This window comes from Miscanthus floridulus, chromosome 6 (assembly GCF_019320115.1).
Source record: "Miscanthus floridulus cultivar M001 chromosome 6, ASM1932011v1, whole genome shotgun sequence".
NCBI lineage: Eukaryota > Viridiplantae > Streptophyta > Magnoliopsida > Poales > Poaceae > Miscanthus > Miscanthus floridulus.
The window spans coordinates 136,618,285-136,638,260 of record NC_089585.1 but is presented as its reverse complement, the minus strand read 5'-3'; the positions used below and the strand labels follow the sequence as shown (position 1 = coordinate 136,638,260).

The 19,976-nt window shown below is 43.9% G+C and overlaps 3 protein-coding genes across 11 annotated transcripts in view; 2 read left to right on the top strand and 1 right to left on the bottom strand.

The window, feature by feature from the left end:
- The window catches only part of LOC136459796 (uncharacterized), a 34,499-nt gene extending 17,089 nt beyond the window's left edge, over nt 1–17,410 (bottom strand). Inside the window, exon 1 of the mRNA XM_066459644.1 lies at nt 17,296–17,410. Coding sequence (XP_066315741.1) covers nt 17,296–17,410 — 115 coding nt within the window. The remainder of the gene's footprint in view (nt 1–17,295) is intronic.
- LOC136459794 (UDP-glycosyltransferase TURAN-like) lies at nt 13,366–16,564 on the top strand. 9 transcript variants are annotated; one of them, XR_010760271.1, is made up of 8 exons: nt 13,366–13,510; nt 13,634–13,754; nt 14,543–14,842; nt 15,286–15,434; nt 15,565–15,654; nt 15,735–15,801; nt 15,870–16,049; nt 16,306–16,564. XR_010760271.1 is itself a non-coding variant. In XM_066459643.1 (8 exons), exons 3-7 carry the CDS (start codon nt 14,732–14,734, stop codon nt 15,899–15,901), a joined length of 438 nt encoding a protein of 145 aa, XP_066315740.1. In that variant the 5' UTR covers nt 13,366–13,510; nt 13,634–13,754; nt 14,543–14,731; the 3' UTR covers nt 15,902–15,933; nt 16,306–16,564. The 9 variants fall into 9 exon arrangements, 8 of the variants coding, with proteins under 8 accessions (XP_066315740.1, XP_066315738.1, XP_066315732.1 ...); XM_066459643.1 differs by having other exon boundaries at nt 15,881–15,933; XM_066459641.1 differs by having other exon boundaries at nt 15,878–15,933.
- A 937-nt stretch (nt 17,411–18,347) lies between the features above and the next one.
- On the top strand, nt 18,348–19,331 carry LOC136461314 (uncharacterized). Its single transcript, XM_066460660.1, has 3 exons — nt 18,348–18,446; nt 18,567–18,905; nt 18,996–19,331. The coding sequence occupies exons 1-3, from the start codon at nt 18,348–18,350 to the stop codon at nt 19,329–19,331; spliced, it is 774 nt and encodes a 257-aa protein (XP_066316757.1).
- Nucleotides 19,332–19,976: the final 645 nt, after the last annotated feature.

Genomic DNA, 19,976 nt, shown 5'->3' with positions numbered 1-19,976 from the left:
ACCACCACGGGCCTCCCAGGTTGCCGATGGGTTCGCCAAGCAGACGTTTCTGAGACACTTGGTGAAGAAGATGATAAGTGGAGCTCAGAAGGTATCGGCCAAGAGGAAACCTTACGCCATTAGCCAGAAGTTCAGCTGCAGGGAGGAAGGCGTTGGTTGGTCCTACTGATCGACCACAGAAGATAAATTTTTCTAACCACATATTCAGGAATGTGGCATGTTCCCTCTGGCTAGGTGTCCCGGTTTTCTGGTATTCTTGAATATATCCTGTCCAACCGCCGATGTTACGGGTATTCACTCTATATTCAGGCTTTCTACCATAGATGGAGCCTTCATCGGCAGTTGAGATGTCCAAGCCAGTAAGCATGTGGACATCGGCAAGGGTAGGGGTAGCTGGGCCATGTCCAAACATAAAAGTATTGGTCGTATCTGACCAGAAATAAGCAGCTGCAATTATCATTGATTCATTTTTCTGCATATCGGCAATAGAGAGCCTGATACATTGGTCTAACTTTCGTTCTGCCCAGTATACTTGCATCGATCTATTAACCCTCAAATACCAATCTTTCCACCCTTTGGTGGTTTTGGGCCAAGATCGGAATGTGTCTTTCCACAAGTTCAGAGAGAAATTTTGGGCTCTAAAGGGGATTCTGTTAACCTCTGCGTTGATCAGATCGGTTGGATCTAGGTTGCCCATTGGTCCAAGGCATTGGACGTGTGGCTGATCGGTTGGGATAATTAATTTGTTGCGCAGTTCCTAAGGTTATGGAATCCAGAAGACAGAAGAAAGGAAAAATCACCAACTGAATAAATTTGCAAAAAGATCAAAGTAAAAGGTAGTGGAAGTGGAGCGAACCGCGGGGACGTCGAAGTTGATGGCCATTGTCTTGAGGAAGGTGGAGATACGAGCCGAGAACTTGAAGTTAGCGCCGGAGAAGGGTTCTTGTTGGTTGAGGTCGCGCGGTTGTTCGTCGGAGTCGCCGCCGGAGAGAGAATGCCAAGGATTGGAGGCTGAAGATAGAGAATAAGGGTTCCGGAGAAATCTATTTATAAGCCGGCCAGAATAAGGGTATTTTGGACTTATCTCTATGACGCGCGCATATAGGTCAAGGCGGTGCAGGGGGGTATGGTAACTATTCGCGCGATAATCAGGGGATTGTACAGATGAGTTGATAACAAGTAATCATGACTTGGAAGGGATATTGATACATGATATTTTAATTCTTAAAATGGCAGCATTATCATGTTAAGATCTTGCCGATGGGTTGTTGTTTTGGTATCTCAATCAAGGCAAGAGTGGTTGACGATTGTGCGATATTTACTGAAGTGCGTGGATCAAGATTAGATTTGATTGGATTTGATAACAAATCAAGTTTTGGCTTGGGGAATGAGTTACGGTAATTGGGCAAAGGCAAGCGTTATCTGGAGTAAATTTCGGAGCATTAATGGTTTTATACTCCGAAATTGGGGGGCATGTGTTGACACCGTTTTTTGCACGTGTCAAAATAATCGGAGTGGACCAATCGGCAAGGGGAAAGTTATTGAATACTTTGATAGCCAATGAAAGCCAGTTTGTAAAAATGGTTGCCGATAGTTGGTGATGATCGATGAAAAGGTTGATTTGGACTCGGGCGTTGCCGATGAGGTTGGAGGAGTTGTTGTCGATGCCGATGAAAGGAGGCTTGAAGACTACTGCCGATGAGATAGGGAGTATGCCGATGAAGGAAGACTTGACGACTACTGCCGATGAAACAGGGAGTATGCCGATGAAGGAAGACTTAAAGACTACTGCCGATGAAACAGGGAGTATGCCGATGAAGGAAGACTTGAAGACTACTGCCGATGAAGCAGGGAATATGCCGATGGGAAGGAGGACAGTGAGATTTCCATCGTAATTGAGGCGGACAGGGAAATAGATAGGAGTTGATTTCCTTTTCTATATTTGTTAGGTTATGATTCGTGTAAGAGTCACGTGTTTCCTTAGATATGGGATTGGTGTCCTAGTTGTGTTTGGTTGTGTCTCTTTAGATCAGGGTATAAATATGGAGTAAGGGGCAATGTAATGGACAATATCAATCAATATCAAAACCAACTTTTTACTCCTATCTGCATCTACTTACTTTTCGGCGACTTCGTCAATTTGCATATTTTTCCTTTTTACGAGTTCTCATTGATTCGGCGAGCTGCATCGCTTCAGTGCGACCTTCGGCGATTCTCGAGTTCCGTGTGAGCACCTCTTGGCCGTGACTTCCGGGCGTATCGCTGTTGTCAGGACCAAAGTGTTCGTGTCTTCATCCTTGTCGATTAGCAGGTCAAATCGACTGGCACGCTTTGGATATCGATTCGGGTATTAGCCCTTTGTGTTTGCAGATCACTTTTGCATCAACAGAAAGCAGTAGTTCCAAAAAACCTCCTCGACCTGGCATTGTGATTACTCATCGAAGGCAGCAGGAGGGTTGGCGTCAGCGTAATAATCGATATCGACAACAGCAAGAAGAAAAACGTCGGGAAGAATGGCATCGGCATAAAGATCATTGGAGGTGCCCATTTTTTATCCATTGCTGGGAAGAAGGTATTAAATTGCCAACTGTTGAAAATTGCCCTGAGTGCAATGGTTATTATGGGGTCAATCGGTCAGAAAGAAGATTTCAACCTAGCAATCGGGGTTTATTTATCAATGAGCCGATTAGAAGCAGAGCATCAGTACATGATCGGCTGGGGGGCAGACTTAGTGTATATGAAAGGCTTGGTAAACGCGCTGGATGTTTTCCGAGGAATCAAGAGGAGCTTGAGGAAATGGCAAATGCAAGAGTTCCTGATGAGGAAATATTCTACAGGGACCCTAATATACGCCGTGTGGAATCGACTAGGACCTGTTATCAGCCGGTTTGGAAAACCAAGTTTCCTCGATGGTGCCCGGAGGGTCTAACAAAAATACAGAGAAGGAGGATGCAACGTGAGCGTCAGGAGGATTTATACCAAGAGGAAAATTCCTCCAATGAGAAGTCCGGTCATCAGCAATGGCAGGTAAAACATAAAAATAAGGGTCCATCGGCAGATGTTAATATGGTATTCATGTTGCCGATGGAATTTTTGGCACTATCTGATAATGAGGAAGAAGTTGTTCTCTCTGATCAAGTAGCTCAGTTGACACTAGATCCAATGATGGCTGTTTTTGAGAAACCTACCGATGACGAGAGACAGCATCTTAAGGCTTTGTTTGTGAAGGGCAGAGTTGATGGGCAGCCTGTGTCTAAGGTACTTATTGATGGAGGGGCTGCGATTAATATTATGCCTTATGTGATGTATCGGAAACTTGGTAAGGGAGATCAAGACTTGACCAAACCCGATATGATGCTGAAAGATTTTGAAGGCAATGTGTCGCCGGCTAAAGGGGCAGTATGCGTTGAATTGACCATCGGCAGCAAAACCTTACCGACGACGTTCTTTGTTATTAATGGCAAGGGTGCATATAATCTGCTTCTAGGGAGGGATTGGATTCATGCTAATTGTTGTGTTCCTTCTACAATGCATCAATGCCTCGTACAGTGGATTGGGGATAAGATTGAGGTTGTCCCTGGTGATTCTTCTTATATCATCGCATCGGCAGAATCAGATACTTATGAGCGAACTAAATACATATCAGGAGAAGTTTGGGAAAAAGAGTTCCTTAGAGTTGCTGATTATGAAATTCCACCGATCCAAGCAGTCGGTTCTGAAGAAGAATTTTAATGGATAGGTTTGCCGATGATGGAAAATTAGGTCAAGGGTTCACATCGGCAGATGATTTAGTAGAAGTAGATATCGGTAATGGCGATAGGCCAAGACCTACTTTTATTAGTGCTAAGTTAGATTCCAAGTGTAAGCAGCAAATAATTGATGTGTTAAAGGAGTATAAAGATTGTTTTGCTTGGGATTATACTGAGATGCCTGGATTAGACCGATCGGTAGTTGAACATCGGTTACCTATCAAATCTGGATTTCGGCCACATCAGCAGCCAGCGCGCCGATGCAACCCTAATATACTTCCTGATATTAAGGCCGAAATAACTAAATTAATCGAGGCAAAGTTTATTCGGCAGTGTCGATATGAAGAGTGGATCTCTAACGTGGTTCCTGTTTATAAGAAAAATGGAAAACTTCGTGTTTGTATTGACTTCAGGAATCTCAACAAAGCCACACCGATGGATGGCTATCCAATGCCGATTACTGATTTATTGATTGATGCTGCAGCCGGACATCAGATTATCAGCTTTATGGATGGTAATGCAGGCTACAATCAAATATTCATGGCTGAAGAAGATATTCCCAAGACTGCTTTCAGATGTCCAGGTCATATAGGGTTGTTTGAGTGGGTAGTCATGACGTTTGGCTTGAAAAATGCCGGTGCTACTTATCAGAGAGCTATGAACTTTATTTTTCATAAATACATCGGCACATTAGTGGAAATCTACATTGATGATGTGGTGATTAAATCTAGAGATATCACAAAACATCTAGTCGATCTGCGAAAGATACTGGGGTGTACAAGGAAGCATGGATTGAAGATGAATCCTAATAAATGTGCATTTGGCGTATCGGCAGGTCAATTCTTGGGTTTTATGGTGCATCAGCGGGGCATCAAAATCAGTAGGAAGTCTATTGATGCAATTAACAAGGTGGTTGCTCCTGCCAATAAGACTGAATTGCAATCTTTGATCGGTAAGATTAATTTCATTAGAAGATTCATATCTAATTTGTCGGGTAAGATCAAGGCTTTCAGTCCATTACTTAAATTAAAAGCCGATCAGGAATTTGTATGGGGAGCTGAGCAGCAGTTAGCCCTCGATGAAATTAAGAAATATTTAACAAATCCTCTAGTGCTAGTTCCACCTCAACACGGGAAGCCTTTCAGGTTATATTTATCAACTGATGATACAGTTATTGGTTCAGCTCTTATTCAAGAATTTGAAGGGAAAGAACGTGTTATTTATTATTTGAGCAGAAGACTAGTGGATGCTGAGACGAGGTATTCGGCCATCGAAAAATTATGTCTATGTTTATACTTTTCGTGTGTCAAATTGAGGCATTATTTGTTATCTGCCGAATGTACGGTCATATGCATTGTGTTAATTTCACCTCAAGGAAGGAAGTATGAGTTTTCATTGCCGATTGTTGCTACGTCGACGAATAATCAGGCTGAATACCAAGCCTTGGTAAAAGGGTTAGAATTACTGAAGGAGATACGTGCCGATGCTGTTGAAATCTTTGGTGATTCTATGCTAGTTATAAATTAATTGGCTAGACTTTATGAATGCCGAAGTGAAGCTTTAATTTCGTATTATGAAAAATGTGTGCAATTGTTGAAAGAATTTAGGGATTTTCATCTTGAACATATCCCTCGATTGCATAATGAGGAAGCTAATCGATTAGCTCAGCATGCTTCAGGGTATCAACTTATTCAGGAAGTGCTAACATCGGTAGTTAATACCGATGACTGGAGAAAGGAGATTGTCGATTATTTAAAGGATCCATATAAAAAGGTTGAAAGACGTGTAAGGTTCCAAGCTACCAAGTATGTGCTCCTCGATGATGAATTATATTATCGAACTATAGATGGAGTTTTACTCAGATGTGTTGGTAGTGATGAATCGAAAACTTTGATGGGTGAAATTCATGAAGGAGTGTGTGGTGCGCATCAATCGGCTTTCAAGATGAAGTGGATGATCAGAAGGAATGGATACTATTGGCCGACTATTCTTAAAGATCGTTTTAAATATTTTAAAGGATGTCAGGGATGTCAAAAGTTTGGTAATATTCAAAGAGCGCCTGCATCGGCTATGAACCCTATAATCAAACCGTGGCCGTTCCGGGGATGGGCTATTGATCTCATTGGTCAGATTTATCCGCCATCGAGTAAGGGACATAAATTTATTCTGGTTGCTACCGATTATTTCACAAAATGGGTTGAGGCAATTCCTTTGAAAAAGGTGACATCGGTTAATATGATTGATTTTGTGAAAGAGCATATTGTTTACCGATTTGGTATTCCTCAGACTATCACTACCGATCAGGGCACTATGTTTACGTCAGAAGAATTTGATGAGTTTGCTGTAAGTATGGGAATTAAAGTTTTAAATTCTTCTCCATATTATGCTCAAGCTAATGGTCAAGCTAAGGCTTCTAACAAAGGGATCATCAAACTCATTAAGCGTAAAATTGAAGAAAATCCTAGGAGGTGGCATACAGTATTAAATGAAGCCTTATGGTCATATTGGATGTCATGTCATGGTGCAACCAAAGTAACGCCTTATCAGTTAGTATATGGACACGATGCAGTATTGCCTTGGGAAATTAAAGTTGGCTCTAGGCGAATATGTTCTCAAGATCAGCTGACAGCCGATGATTATAATACTCTTATGAAGGATGAGTTGGAAGATGTGGCGGGTCATCGGTTAAGGGCTTTAGTTAGCATCGAAGAAAATAAGAAAAGAGTAGCCAGATGGTATGACAAGAAGGTGAAGATAAAGGAGTTTGTCGATGGAGATCTGGTCTGGAAATTGGTTTTACCGATTGGGACCAAAAGTTCAAAATTTGGAAAGTGGTCTCCTAATTGGGAAGGTCCATATCGGATAAATCAGTCTGTTCCTGGTAACGCATATATTCTAGAAACCCTCGAAGGGGTTGTGTTTCCTAGAGCATTAAATGGAAAATATTTAAAGAAATATTACCCTAGTATCTGGATGGATGCATAAAAGTATAAGTGCCGATAACAGTCCTATCGGCTGGAATTACTCAAGGATGTCAATGTCTCGCAAAGTGCCGATACAATAAACAAGATTACAAGTTCAACAAGGATTGGATAGCTAATATCGCACGCAGGCGAATTTGCTCGGCTTCCTCCATTTCTTTGATATCGTCATCGGCGGTACCCTCCACGGGCTTGAGTTTTTTCTTCATGGCCAAAGCTTTGCGAGCCTGGATATCTCTTTCTTGCTGAAGGGTTTTGATGGCGTTGGGTAGCTGGCTTTCTTCTTGTTGAGCATGAGTTAAAGCTGCCTCGATTTCCTTCAATTCAGCCAATAGAGCCATCTTCCTTGCTGATAAATCCAAGATTTTCTGCTTAAGTTCAGCACCCGAAGTCTGCAAGTTGCCGATGCCCTTGTGCTTCTCATCGGCAATTTGTTTCAGTTGTAGCATCTCTTCCTTGAGTTGAGCCTGAGCTGCTCTATCGGCAATACGTTGGGCAGCCCGTTGATATTGTAATTGGCGACTCTCTAAATGGGCTGCTGGGAAGAGTACTTCTTCAACATCGGTAGGGACCTGGCCACGGATTGTTTTGAAAATTGCCTTTGCGGGGTCCGAGTCATCTACCAGTTGGGCGGTATCCTACTGTAGCAAGTTCAGGAGAGCTTCCAACCTGGACTTAGTTTCTGCCGATATTGTTCCCAGTACAAGGGAAGAACTTGTTTCCTCTCCATCATCGTCAGAGATGTCAATAGCGAAGGAGAATAGGCTGTTTGGGGAGTCTTGTTCCTGAGAAAAAGAAAAGGAGGTCGGTTAAGGATAAGTATGAATATTGTAAATCAGCTAGGTTAATCGGTTTACCTGTTTCAAGGCAATTTCCTGTGCTTGACTGGAAGAAACAACCTGGAGTGTGTCGTGTGAGGGATCGGTTGAGCTTGCCGATGGGATGTCCTCTGTGACTTCATCAGTGGTTGGCTCTTGAGGTATGATGACCGATGACATTGGGGCAGATGTAGGGATCGGCATGGACCTTTGTCGTTTTGGCTGTGCCTCGGCATCTGTTAAAGCTTTGCGCTTTGCTTGGGCATCAGCAACGATTGGCTGGGGGCATCAGCACTTGTTGGTTGTGAAGCTTGGACGTCTGGTACGCTTGCCGATGTACCCAATTGTTGCTGCAAGACAAGTGTAAGGTATGATATTTAACGGATAAAATGAGAAGTCAAGAGAATACCTCTGAAGATTTGTCAAAAGAAGTGGTGCTTGATATCGGAGGAATTGCCGATGACGATCCAGTGGCAGCTCTTACCCCCTGGTGATTAATGTTAATACAGTTTGTAATCGGTTTAAGTAGAAATAAACAAGGTTGTTACCTTGAATGCCTTGACCAAGGTTGTAGCAGCAGCCGATGGAGTGGCCCTAGCTGTAGCCAATCTGGACTTAGAGGTGATGGTCTTGGTACGGATCTTCTGGTGGGTCAAAGCAGTTAAGGTGGGGGCGTTGTAGCCGATCGGTGATATCGGGGAAATAGGCTGAAGATCGAAGGGTTTCCCACTTTTGCTCACCGATGGTGCTGGGTTGTTAACCTGTCATGCGAGAGTCAGTTACTGATATATGTAGGGAAAAAGCAAAAAGGAGTTAAAAGAAACTTACTGCGTCGTCAGGGATGGCATATTCAGGGTCGATCATGTGCCGATATGTGTGAGCAGAAGTTGCAAACAGTTGTTCCTTCCACTCTCGCCACCATTGCTTGTATGACTCGGTGATGAAGGATACTGGCGTCCAGGTGGATATATCAACATCTGTGATATCGGCATCGGGGGAGAGGTTGTACCACCTTGTTCCAATCTGTTCCATAGGTGATTGTTTCCCTGGGTTTGATCACATCGGCAAAGCAAAGTTTGATTGGCAGTTGCCCAAAAGCCAATTGACGGGATACTGCCGATGGGTTGTAAAATTCATATGAAATGTTGGTGTTTTTCCCGCTACCAAATGTATTCACTGGAATTGCCCTGGGAGTAATGATGGCCATCATGAGTTCCTTATCCTGATTCAGGGTGTCATCGGCAAAGTTGAAAAGAAGGGGAAATCTGTTGTCCTCGTCAATATAAGGTACCCAGGCCCTATGATCACGAGAAAGACCATTGTAGAAGTTTTGGAAGAATCTGCCGATCTGGTCTTCATTGGCCTCTGTTCCGGGAAGGACAATTATGGCTTCACCAAAATTAAGGGGTGAGCGTGTTGCCGATTCATCATCCCCAAGCACATGGTCTTCAGCAATTTCTCGTGGGAATTGTTGGGCAAAAAAGTCCCATTGCAAGCGTTTGTGCATATGGGCATTCAGCCACATGTTGATAAACCACCACGGGCCTCCTAGGTTGCCGATGGGTTCGCCAAGCAGAAGTTTCTGAGACACTTGATGAAGAAGATGATAAGTGGAGCTCAGAAGGTATCGGCCAAGAGGAAACCTTACGCCATTAGCCAAAAGTTCAGCTGCGGGGAGGAAGGCGTTGGTTGGTCCTACTGATCGACCACAGAAAATAAATTTTTCTAACCACATATTCAAGAATGTGGCATGTTCCCTCTGGTTAAGTGTCCCAGTCTTCTGGTATTCTTGAATGTATCCCGTCCAACCGCTGATGTTGCGGGTATTCACCCTATATTTAGATTTTCTACCATAAATGGAGCCTTCATCGGCAGTTGAAATATCCAAGCCAGTGAGCATGTGGACATCGGCAAGTGTAGGAGTAGCTGGGCCATGTCCAAACATAAAAGTGTTTGTTGTGTCTGACCAGAAGTAAGCAGCTGCAATCATCATCGATTCATTCTTCTGCATATCGGCAATAGATAGCCTAATGCATTGGTCTAATTTCCGTTCTGCCCAGTATACTTGCATCGATCTATTAACCCTTAAGTACCAATCTTTCCACCCTTTGGTGGTTTTGGGCCAAGATCGGAATGTGTCTTTCCATAAATTCATAGAGAAATTTTGGGCTCTAAAGGGGATTCTGTTAACCTCTGCATTAATCAGATCGGTTGGATCTGGGTTGCCCATTGGTCCTAGGCATTGGACATGCGGCTGGTCGGTTGGGATAACTAATTTGTTGCGCAGTTCCTAAGTTTGAAAGATCCGGAGAACAAAAGAAAAGAAAAATCACCAACTGTATGGATTTGCAGAAACTAGGGGAATCAAAGTAAAGGTAATGGAAGAGGAGCAAACCGCGGGGACGTCGAAGTTGACTGCCATTATCTTGAAGAAGATGAAGGCACGAGCCAGAGACTTGAGGTAACGCTGGAGAAGGGTTCTTGTTGGTTGAGGTCGTGCAGTGGTTCGTCGGAGTCGCCGCCGGGAAGAGAAATGTCAAAGATTGGAGTCTGAGGGTAGAAGACAAGTGTTCCGGAGGAGTCTATTTATAAGCCACTTGGAGTAGGGGTATTTTGGACTTATCTCTATGCCGCGCGCATGTAGGTCGAAGTGGTTCAGATGGATATGGTAACTGTTTGCACGATGATCAGGGGATTGTACAGATGGGTTGATGGCAAGTAATCATGACTTGGGAGAAATATCGGTACAGGATATTTTAATTCTGAAAATGACAGCATTATCATGTTAAGATCTTGCCGATGGGTTATTGTTTCGGTATCTTAACCATAATCAAGGCAAGAGTGGCTGGCGATTGTGCGATATTTGCTGAAGTGCGTGAATCAGGATTAGATTTGATTGGATTTGATAACAGATCAGGTTTTGGCTTGGAGAATAAGTTATGGTAATCTGGAGTAAATTTCGGAGCATTAATGGTTTTATACTCCAAAATTGGGGGGTATGTGTTGACACCGTTTTTTGCACGTGTTAAAATGTTTGGAGTGGACTGATCGGCAAGGGGAAAGTTACTGTATACTTTGATAGCCGATGAAAGCTAGCTTGTAAAGATGGTTGCCGATAGCTGGTGATGCCGATAAAGGGAGGCTTGAAGACTACTGCCGATGAAACAGGGAGTATGCCGATGAAGGGAGATTTGAGGACTACTGCCGATGAAACAAGGAGTATGCTGATGGGGGAAGACTTGAAGACTATTGCCGATGAGACAGGGGGTATGCCGATGGGAGGAAGGACAGTGAGATTTCCATCGTAATTAAGGCGGACAGGGAAATAGATAGGAGTTGATTTCTTTTTCTATATTTGTTAGAGTATGATTCATATAAGAGTCACGTGTTTCCTTAGATATGGGCTTGGTGTCCTAGTTGTGTTTGGTTGTGTTTCTTTAGATCAGGGTATAAATATGGAGTGAGGGGCAATGTAAATAGATATATCAATCAATATCAAAACCAATTTTTACTCCTATTTGCATCTACTTACTTTTCGGCGACTTCGTCAATTTGCATTATTTTCTCTTTACGAGTTCTCATTGATTCGGCGAGCTGCATCGCTTCAGTGCGACCTTCGGCGATCCTCGAGTTCCGCATGAGTACCTCTTGGCCGTGACTTCCGGGCGTATCGCTGTTGTCAGGACCAAATTGCTCGTATCTTCATCCTTGTCGATTAACAGGTCAAATCGACTGGCACGCCTTGGATACCGATTCGGGTATTAGCCCTTTGTGTTTGCAGATCCACTTTTGCATCAACACCAGCGAATCGATCGATGTTTACTTGCAGGTGTTCGAACTCCTGAGCTGACCCGGCCCGGTTGATGAATCGCAGGTGATTCAGCTAATTAATTCATTGTGATATGTGAAGAAAATAAAGCCAAATCAACTCTTCCGCTGAGGGTGGAGCTTTTGTGGAAGTAGTCTGATGTCAAATGTAGAGCTTTTGTTGGTCTCCAGAGCCGAAAATTCTAGTTAATTATTAATCGTGTACATAGGACATTTCTCTGGACTTATTGTCCACCGGAGCTAGAATTTCTCGTTAAATATCGGTGTACGTACAGACGACCCTTCCCTGGAATTTTTCTCCACCCCAACTGAAAATTTCAGTTCAGCTCAAATCGATTTGGCCGCGCCTGACTATTATATATATAGTAGAGGCGTTCTACATTCCTATTGCTACATTTCTACAAAAGTGATAAATACCAAAGTTGAATAACTCATCAAGATCTACAACTTTTATATTGATCATTTCTTCATATGACAAAGTGGTAATGACATTGTTCACAAATGTGACATATTTCTCATAAGGTTTTATAAACTATATGGGACATGTGTAAGATTAGCGAACAATATGTGCTAAGAATTTGTCAAATGAAAAAATTATCAAAATAAAAGTTGTAGATATTCATGAGTTGAACAACTTTGGTATTCATCACTTTTTATGCTAAAATCAATTTGGGTCTCAAATTTTGGTTCGAACTTGTCGTTTTTCAAAATTTCAAATTTGAAAGGTTTAAATTTTTTCAAATGACAAGATGACTAAAATAAAAGTTGTAGATATTAATGATTTGAACAACTTTGGTATTCATCACTTTTTATGTTGAAATCATTTTGGGTCTCAAATTTTGGTTCGAACTTGTCATTTTTTCAAATATCAAATTTGAAAGGTTCAAATTTAGTCAAATGACAAGATAACCAAAATAAAAGTTGTAGATCTTGATGAGTTGAACAACTTTTGTATTCATCACTTTTACATCTGAAATCATTTAGGGTTTTAAAATTTGGTTTGAACTTGTTAAATTTTAAATTTCAAATTTTAAAATGTGTAAAACATTGTTACATCCAAGTTTGATCAAACTTAAATGCTGAAGTATGATTTTAGAAATTTTTAGAAAAAAAACCATCACATTTGAAGTTAGTATGAGGAAGAACAACTAGTTACAAAATTTACCCATAAATTAAAAAGAGAAATCACACTGTTCTACATGATCCTTACATGATCATAGTGAACAGTGTGATTTCTTTTTTTAATTTATAACTAATTTTTCTTCCTCATACTAACTCCAAATCTGATGATTTTTTTTCTAAATTTTTTTAAAATCATTCTCTATCAATTTATTTTGTTGGTTTTGTCAATATATACATATGAAAAGTTTGAGCAATTTATATTTTGAATTTTAAAAAAATGCAATTTCAGACAAGATTTTGGTACCCCAAATGATTTCAGCTGAAAAAGTGATAAATACCAAAGTTGAATAACTCATCAAGATCTACAACTTTTGTATTGGTCATTTCTTCATATGATAAAGTGGTAATGACATTGTTCACAATTGTGACATTTCTCATATGGTTTTATAAACTATGAGATATGTGTAAGATTAGTGAACAATGTGTGCTAAGAATTTGTCAAATGAAGAAATGACAAAAATAAAAGCTGTAGATATTCATGAGTTGAACAACTTTGATATTTATCACTTTTTATGTTGAAATCAATTTGGGTCTCAAATTTTAGTTCGAACTTGTCGTTTTTCAAAATTTCAAATTTGAAAGGTTCAAATTTTGTCAAATGACAAGATGACTAAAATAAAAGTTGTAGATATTAATGAATTAAACAACTTTGGTATTCATCACTTTTTATGTTGAAATCATTTTGGGTCTCAAATAAGAAATCAGAAAGAATCAAAAGTAAAAAAAAAGAAACATGAAAAAAGGACACAGCAAAATAAATGGGTGATAAAGAACAACCCAGAGGCCTTTGGGCCGAACAACCCTGGATTGGGCTACCGCTGCAGCCGACCTTCACCTCGCGGGCGCTCTCTCTCTCTCTGTCTGCGACGACTGGGCGCCGCCGCCGCCACCGCCCTGCGTCAGGAGCCGGAGGTCTTCGTTGGACCCTTCGCCCACGACGAGCGTCCGCCAGGTTTTCCCGCTCGCACCATTTCCCTTCTCTTCCTGATGTGCTAAACCGAGCACCCAAAACCTAACTTAATCGGCTGTGCATGTGTACACCCATGTCCTTCACCGGTTCCATCCCTGTCCGTAGGCTGACGGCGACGGCGATGGCGGAGGCGACGGAGAGGAGGAAGCGCGCGGCAGTCGTGGTACTGGGCGACATCGGTCGCAGCCCGCGGATGCAATACCACTCCCTCTCGCTCGCTAACCAGGTCCGCTCCTCCTAAATCCACCATCTCGTTTTAGCAGTGTTTCGGTTAAATTGGGCAGGGCTGCACTCGAACCGTCTCTCCAGCTTGCTGCGCGCAGTTGATTGCTTCCGCAGTAGCAAAAAATTATCTATTGGCCATGGAAAGATTTTGGAGTGACGTGAAGGAAGGAATAGTCCTTACAGTTACCTATCCGATGTTCAGAACACCAAGCATGCAATACATAGGGGAAAGAGATAGCCATGAATGACACGGCAACTAATGCCAAGAAGTTTGAGGAGCAGAGATAAATCATTGATAGAAATTATACAACACATTTCTTTTCTTTGAGTGCAAAGATCTTGTAGAGTTCTAGACATCACAAATCTCTTATTTAGTAAAGATAATTTTGAGCATACAGTAATCCAAATAGACCTCCATACATTATTATTTTTTACATTCATCAGAGGTATATTTTTCTGAAAAAAATAAAGATAGTCATATGATAATTTCATTAGTGGGAGAGATTAATCAAGCAAAGAGAGAGTACATATATAGGAATAAAGTACTGCCTATGAATTAGCATATACCTGAAAATCAACAACTCTGTGTAAATATAGAAACCATAGAAAGGAGGGAGAGAATCCAAGGTAGCATGTATCGCTTGATTGACATGGACGACGGTGGTACTACTCGACCTAAGTAGCAGTCTTCATTGTCAGAGTTGTTGTGACTAACCTCAACAATTACGGTGGGTCTTTCTCTTAGGAAAGGTCCAATTGCTTGCTGATCCGTCCCTCTGCCACGAACAGGTAGGAACTCAAGCCGACGTTCATGGCCATATCGCCGCCCAGCACGGACCCTGGTTCGAGTTCGCCGCCTGGCGCGTATAGCGGCTCTGCGTCTTCTGCGACGCAGATGTCCCGGAGTACTGGAGCTCAGCGCCAATCCCACATCCCCCCTCGCTGCTTTGATCAGCCCCAAGGTTGAGACATGGGCCGATGGCCGTGGGTGGCTGCGCCAGCATGGCCGGTAGGCTCGTGGAGTCGGCAGCGCTCCTTCTTGGTCTCCATCTCTTTCGTGTACCTCGCCCTGATGTATTTGTTGTTCAGGTTAGTGTCAAGTTCCTTATTATGTGTATTCAGAGTTTCATGAACACTACACACAACCACTATCAGTTCAGATGTCATGTAAGCTGGCTAACGTTAGCATTGTATCTTTGTGTCTGGCTTAAGCTGGAGATCATGCTATGCAGTGGATATGGTGCCTTTCTGACACCTTTTCTTTCTAACTAGTCTTTGTATAGCACATTTGTGAAGCTGTCTAATCTGACTTGTACATCCTTAGTTGCAGAATATGCTCCAGTCTCCTCTTTTAGTGGATTATATTGTAGTTTTGTACCATGAGTGTTTTGATTACAGTCGCCTAGAGTCCCTTTGTTTGATGCTTACAGAAGTACCTTTTTGTTTGACATGGCTTCAAAATTTTCAACAACATGCTTTTTGATGTAACAGGAGACCTAATTTCAGTTTTTTGTTTATCTTTTTTCCAATAGAATCCACCCTCTGTCCCAACACTGGCTGCTGTAAAACTGGCAAGCTGGCTGAGAGGTGCTAAATTTATTGTGGATTGGCATAACTTTGGATATACATTGCTGGGGTTGTCGCATGGCAGAAGTCACATTATAGTCAAAATATATTTCTGGTAATCCATTTTACCCTGATCGTTTATCTTCTGTTAAGATTAACATAGCATATATAACTTGGTGTTCCAGAATTTTGTTCCTTTACTTGAAAATATCTGTTAATATAGTAACTTGTTCTGTATTCTATAGGTTTGAGAAGCACTTTGGGCAGATGGCTGATGGTGCCTTTTGTGTTACAAAAGCAATGCAGCATGAGCTTGCTCAAAATTGGGGAATCAGGTAGACTGATCAAACTTAAACATAGTTTTCTCCATATATATGAAGGACTGCTGTTCACATTCTCTAGTCTGCAATTCCAGGGCGACAGTTCTTTATGATCAATCTCCTGATTTTTTCCACCCTGCTTCATTGATGGAGAAACATGGGGTGAGCATTTATTTTGAGTTTTTCTTTCCTCCTTCCAGTACCACATGTGACCTGAAGACACATAATAGTTGTTTAGCAGGCTAGGGAATTCCATCTGTAGTGCTATGGGCAATGCTGATTGCATATCAGTGGGTATGTTTTTTCTTCAGTTAACCAGAGTATTTTGATGTTTTGTGCTTATTTCACTTCAATTTATTTCTTGTTGCCTGATCATACCACCACCACCACATCGTCGAGAGTCTACTCCGGTAAGTATGAGTACGGATGTTTTACTTTCTTTGCTCATGCTTAGTGTCAAACCTAGTGATGGCCTTCGTGCCGGATTTGTTGATGTGTCGGCCTTCGTGCCGGAAATGTGGTTGTCGGCCTTCGTGCCGACGTTTTTCTTGTAGGTTTTGAAAACCTCCCCGTGCAGGGGAGGTGCTGCCAAAATTTTTAACTTTTCTTTAAACTCCTTACATTTTTATCTTGTCACTCACGTGCAATCTCCTCTCTTTTTTGCAGCATCAATCGGGGGCGACGTCGAACCATGTCGAAGGGTCGCCGGCATCGCATGTCGGGCCATCCCCACCTGGACCGTCGCCGGGATCGCACGCTGGGGCGTCCCACCCCTCACAGTCGCCGTGAGCCGCCTTCGGAGTCGTTTTTATGTATTGAACTTGTGAACTTGGAATAGTGTGTACTTTTGAACGTGTGGTTTGTAATATATTGTGGATTTCGGACAAATTTGGTCGTTTGTGATATATAAATGTGGTTTGTGACATATTGGTGTTGATTTGTGGTTTGTGATATATATATGCTTTGTTGTTTACATGGAAAAGCAAAAAACAAAAAAAAAGAATTTTAGAGGTGGCTTCCCCGAGTGCCTGTGCTGTGGCACTCGGGAAGAGGGATTTAAAAAAAAAACAAATTTCTTTGCCGAGTGCCTGAGCTGCGGCACTCGGCAAAGAGTATTTAAAAAAAATTAAAAATCTTTCCCGAGTGTTGCACTCGGGGAAGAAAATCAAAAAAAGAAAAAGAAAACGACGTCGGCTGTTGGCCAACGGCGTCAAGTCTTCCCCGAGTGCCAGCACAGCACTCGGCAAAGCCTTCCCCGAGTGCACGATTTTTGACACTCGGGGAAGGCGAGTTTCCCGTGAGAGGATTAGCCGGAGGCTCTTCCCCGAGTGCAACTGGCACTCAGGGAATCCAGCAGTTCCTGTAGTTTCAAGAGTCAATTCTTCATTCTTAAAGTATTATTACACCAGAAGTATAAGGAAATTATGGTTTTTAGCTTGAGAAAGCTAGACAGAGAATTCACATCAGACCTAGATGTCCAAGGCCATTCGATTCAATTTACTGTTATAACCGACTTTGGGGAAAGGTACACAAGTATAACAACTATGGGCATCATACAACACGAGGACCTCCCATGAGTGTTATCTTTTGTTTCAAGAGATACCACTCATGGGAGGCCAGGGAGAAGCAGGGATCGGAGGAGGGCTGGATGCTCACTGGACTGGAATGAGCGATGGAAGGCGCTGGCAGCGGCGGGCGGTAGGTGGGGAGGAAAGGCATGATGGAGAGAGGCACGGAACGGGAGACACCGCCTTAGTGCAGAGCTAACCATCATGCTCACCTGGTGGTACTCCTACTACCTGTGGCATTCAATACACAAAGTTAAGTGTGACAATAGCTCCCTTCAAAATGCCCAAGCCAAAAAGACCACTGATCACAGCCACCTATAACCTCTCAGAGGTGTTCACAGACGTAGCATACATTGGTTTCTCTGCTGCAACTTAGTCCAAATAGGATTGTCACCTATACCAGAGTTTAATCGCCTGAAGCAATTCCGGGCCACTAAATATGTTAAGTAATCTACTGTCCCCTTGTGTGAACGCACGGCAGGAACAGGCGGTTCCGAAAAGGGCTCCCTGCTGTTGTACTATAGCAGCTGCAGGGGCAGGCATCGAATGGCTCTCCTGCCGCACTGTAGCCACAGCAGGGGCAGGCGCCAAAGTCAGACCTGCTGTCACATCTAATCACTATAGCAGCATGACAGCCTAACATGTCTGTACTAGGATTAGATGGATAGAGTTGTATATATAGTTTGCCACTGCAACTCAGTAAACAGTGAGTTCAGTTTTGCCATCCCCTCTGCAGAGCTCCAGTCAACGCTGGTGCTTGTGTTGTGTGTGTGTTGTTCTCCCTCCCTTCTTCTACCTCTAGCCATAGTGTGTGGTCGGCAACGCTGGTGAGTGGTCGGCTCACCCGTTATGAAGATCCAGGGGCTAACAAGTGGTATCGGAGCCGTACAAGCACCGCCGCTGGACTAACTACTGGCGATGATGAACGGTTTGAAGATGGATGATAGTAGCGGTGCTGCTGTGGCTACCCAGCCACGACAGGAGGTCATTGTGTGCACGGTGCAGGAGGTCAACGGCACCAGTTGGCCGACACTGACTCGCACCAACTATGGCGAGTGGTCGGTGACCATGAAGGTTAAGCTCAAAACCCGACGGCTCTAGAACGTTGTTGATAAGAGCACCAAAAACGAAGAAGACGACATGTCAGCGTTGGAGGCTATCCTCGTTGCTGTGCTAGCGGAGTACAGGGAGCCGTTGGAGGCGAAGAGCTCTGCTAAGGAGGCGTGGGAGGCCATTGCGGTGATGCACGTCGGTTCCGACCGCGCAAAGAAGGCGATGGCCCAACTGCTGAAGCAGGAGTACGCCAACCTCAAGTTCAAGGATGATGAATCGGTGGAGGACTTCTCCCTCTGCCTGCAGACGCTCATCAGCAAGCTGAGGAGCCACGGCGTCACCATCGACGAAGAAGATGCGGTCTCCAAGTACTTCCACTCTGAGCTGGCAAAGTATATCCAGATTGCTCTCTCCATAGAGACAATGTTGAACTTGTCCACCCTCACCATTGAGGATGTGATAGGCCGTCTACGGACGGTGGACGAGCACATGGAGCAGGCCACAGCAACAAAGGATAGCGGCAAGCTACTGCTGACAGAGGAGTGGGATGCCCGGAGAAACTTCAGGGAAGCCTCCTCCAGCCGCGGTGGTGATGGCAAGTGCCGTGGTAAGGCTTCTTCGGAGAAGAAGAAGGTCGACCCCAACGTCTGCCGGCGCTGCGGGAAGACGGGCCATTGGGCAAAGGAGTGCCCAAATCGCAAGCAGGAGAAGAAGGCTAAGGCTCATCTGGCGTAGGTTGATGATGATGATGAGGCCACTCTCCTGATGGCGACGTTCTGTGCACTGCACGACGTTGAGGCTGAGTTGAAGGGAGAGGTGACGGCAGTGGAAGGGAACGGCAAGGCTCTGAAGGCTGTCCACCTCAACGAACTGCGCGCCCAAATCCACCTCGGACGTGTGGGCGGCGGACAGGAGCAGCGGTGGTACCTGGACTCCGGCGCCAGCAGCCACATGACAGGTTCCAAGAAAGCCTTCTCCGAGCTCGATAGCAATGTGACCAGCACGGTGAAGTTCGGTGACGGCTCACGGGTGGCGATCCGAGGGCGCGGCACCATCATCTTCAGGTGCTAGAACGGCGAGCACCGCGCGCTAACGGATGTATATTACATCCCGCAGCTGCGATCAAGCATCATCAGCATTGACCAACTAGATGAGCGTGGCAGCGAGGTATTGATCTAGGACGGCGTCCTCAGGATCAGGGACCGGGAGCAGCGCCTTCTTGCCAAGGTCAAGAGGTCCTGGAACCAGCTGTACCTGCTCGACTTGAAGGTGGAGCAGCCGGTGTGCCTGGTAGCATGGCACATCGAGAAGCCATGGCTGTGGAATGCTCAGTTCGGCCATCTCAGCTTTGACGCGCTCGGTCGGCTGGAGAAGATGGTCCAAGGGCTACCTCACATCGAGCACGTAGGCGAGCTGTGTGACAGCTGCCTGGCCGAGAAGCAGAGGAGGTGTTGATGCAAAAATGGATCTGCAAACACAAAGGGCTAATACCCGAATCGATATCCAAAGCGTGCCAGTCGATTTGACCTGTTAATCGACAAGGATGAAGATACGAGCACTTTGGTCCTAACAACAGCGATACGCCCGGAAGTCATGGCCAAGAGGTACTCACGCGGAACTCAAGAATCGTCGAAGGTCGCACTGAAGCTATGCAACTCGCCGAATCAATGAGAACTCGTAAAAAAGAAAAATATGCAAATTGACAAAGTCGCCGAA

What these genes read in the sequence shown, in the direction of transcription:
- LOC136459794 (XM_066459635.1), top strand. Translation starts at nt 14,732, where the DNA reads ATGGCCGTGGGTGGCTGCGCCAGCATGGCCGGTAGGCTCGTGGAGTCG. An exon ending in CTGATGTATTTGTTGTTCAG is followed by an intron (nt 14,843 to 15,285) that starts GTTAGTGTCAAG and finishes TTTTTCCAATAG; the next exon opens with AATCCACCCTCTGTCCCAAC. An exon ending in ATAGTCAAAATATATTTCTG is followed by an intron (nt 15,435 to 15,564) that starts GTAATCCATTTT and finishes TGTATTCTATAG; the next exon opens with GTTTGAGAAGCACTTTGGGC.
- LOC136461314 (XM_066460660.1), top strand. Translation starts at nt 18,348, where the DNA reads ATGTCAGCGTTGGAGGCTATCCTCGTTGCTGTGCTAGCGGAGTACAGG. An exon ending in AGGCGTGGGAGGCCATTGCG is followed by an intron (nt 18,447 to 18,566) that starts GTGATGCACGTC and finishes CTCTGCCTGCAG; the next exon opens with ACGCTCATCAGCAAGCTGAG. An exon ending in AGAAGAAGGTCGACCCCAAC is followed by an intron (nt 18,906 to 18,995) that starts GTCTGCCGGCGC and finishes CATCTGGCGTAG; the next exon opens with GTTGATGATGATGATGAGGC.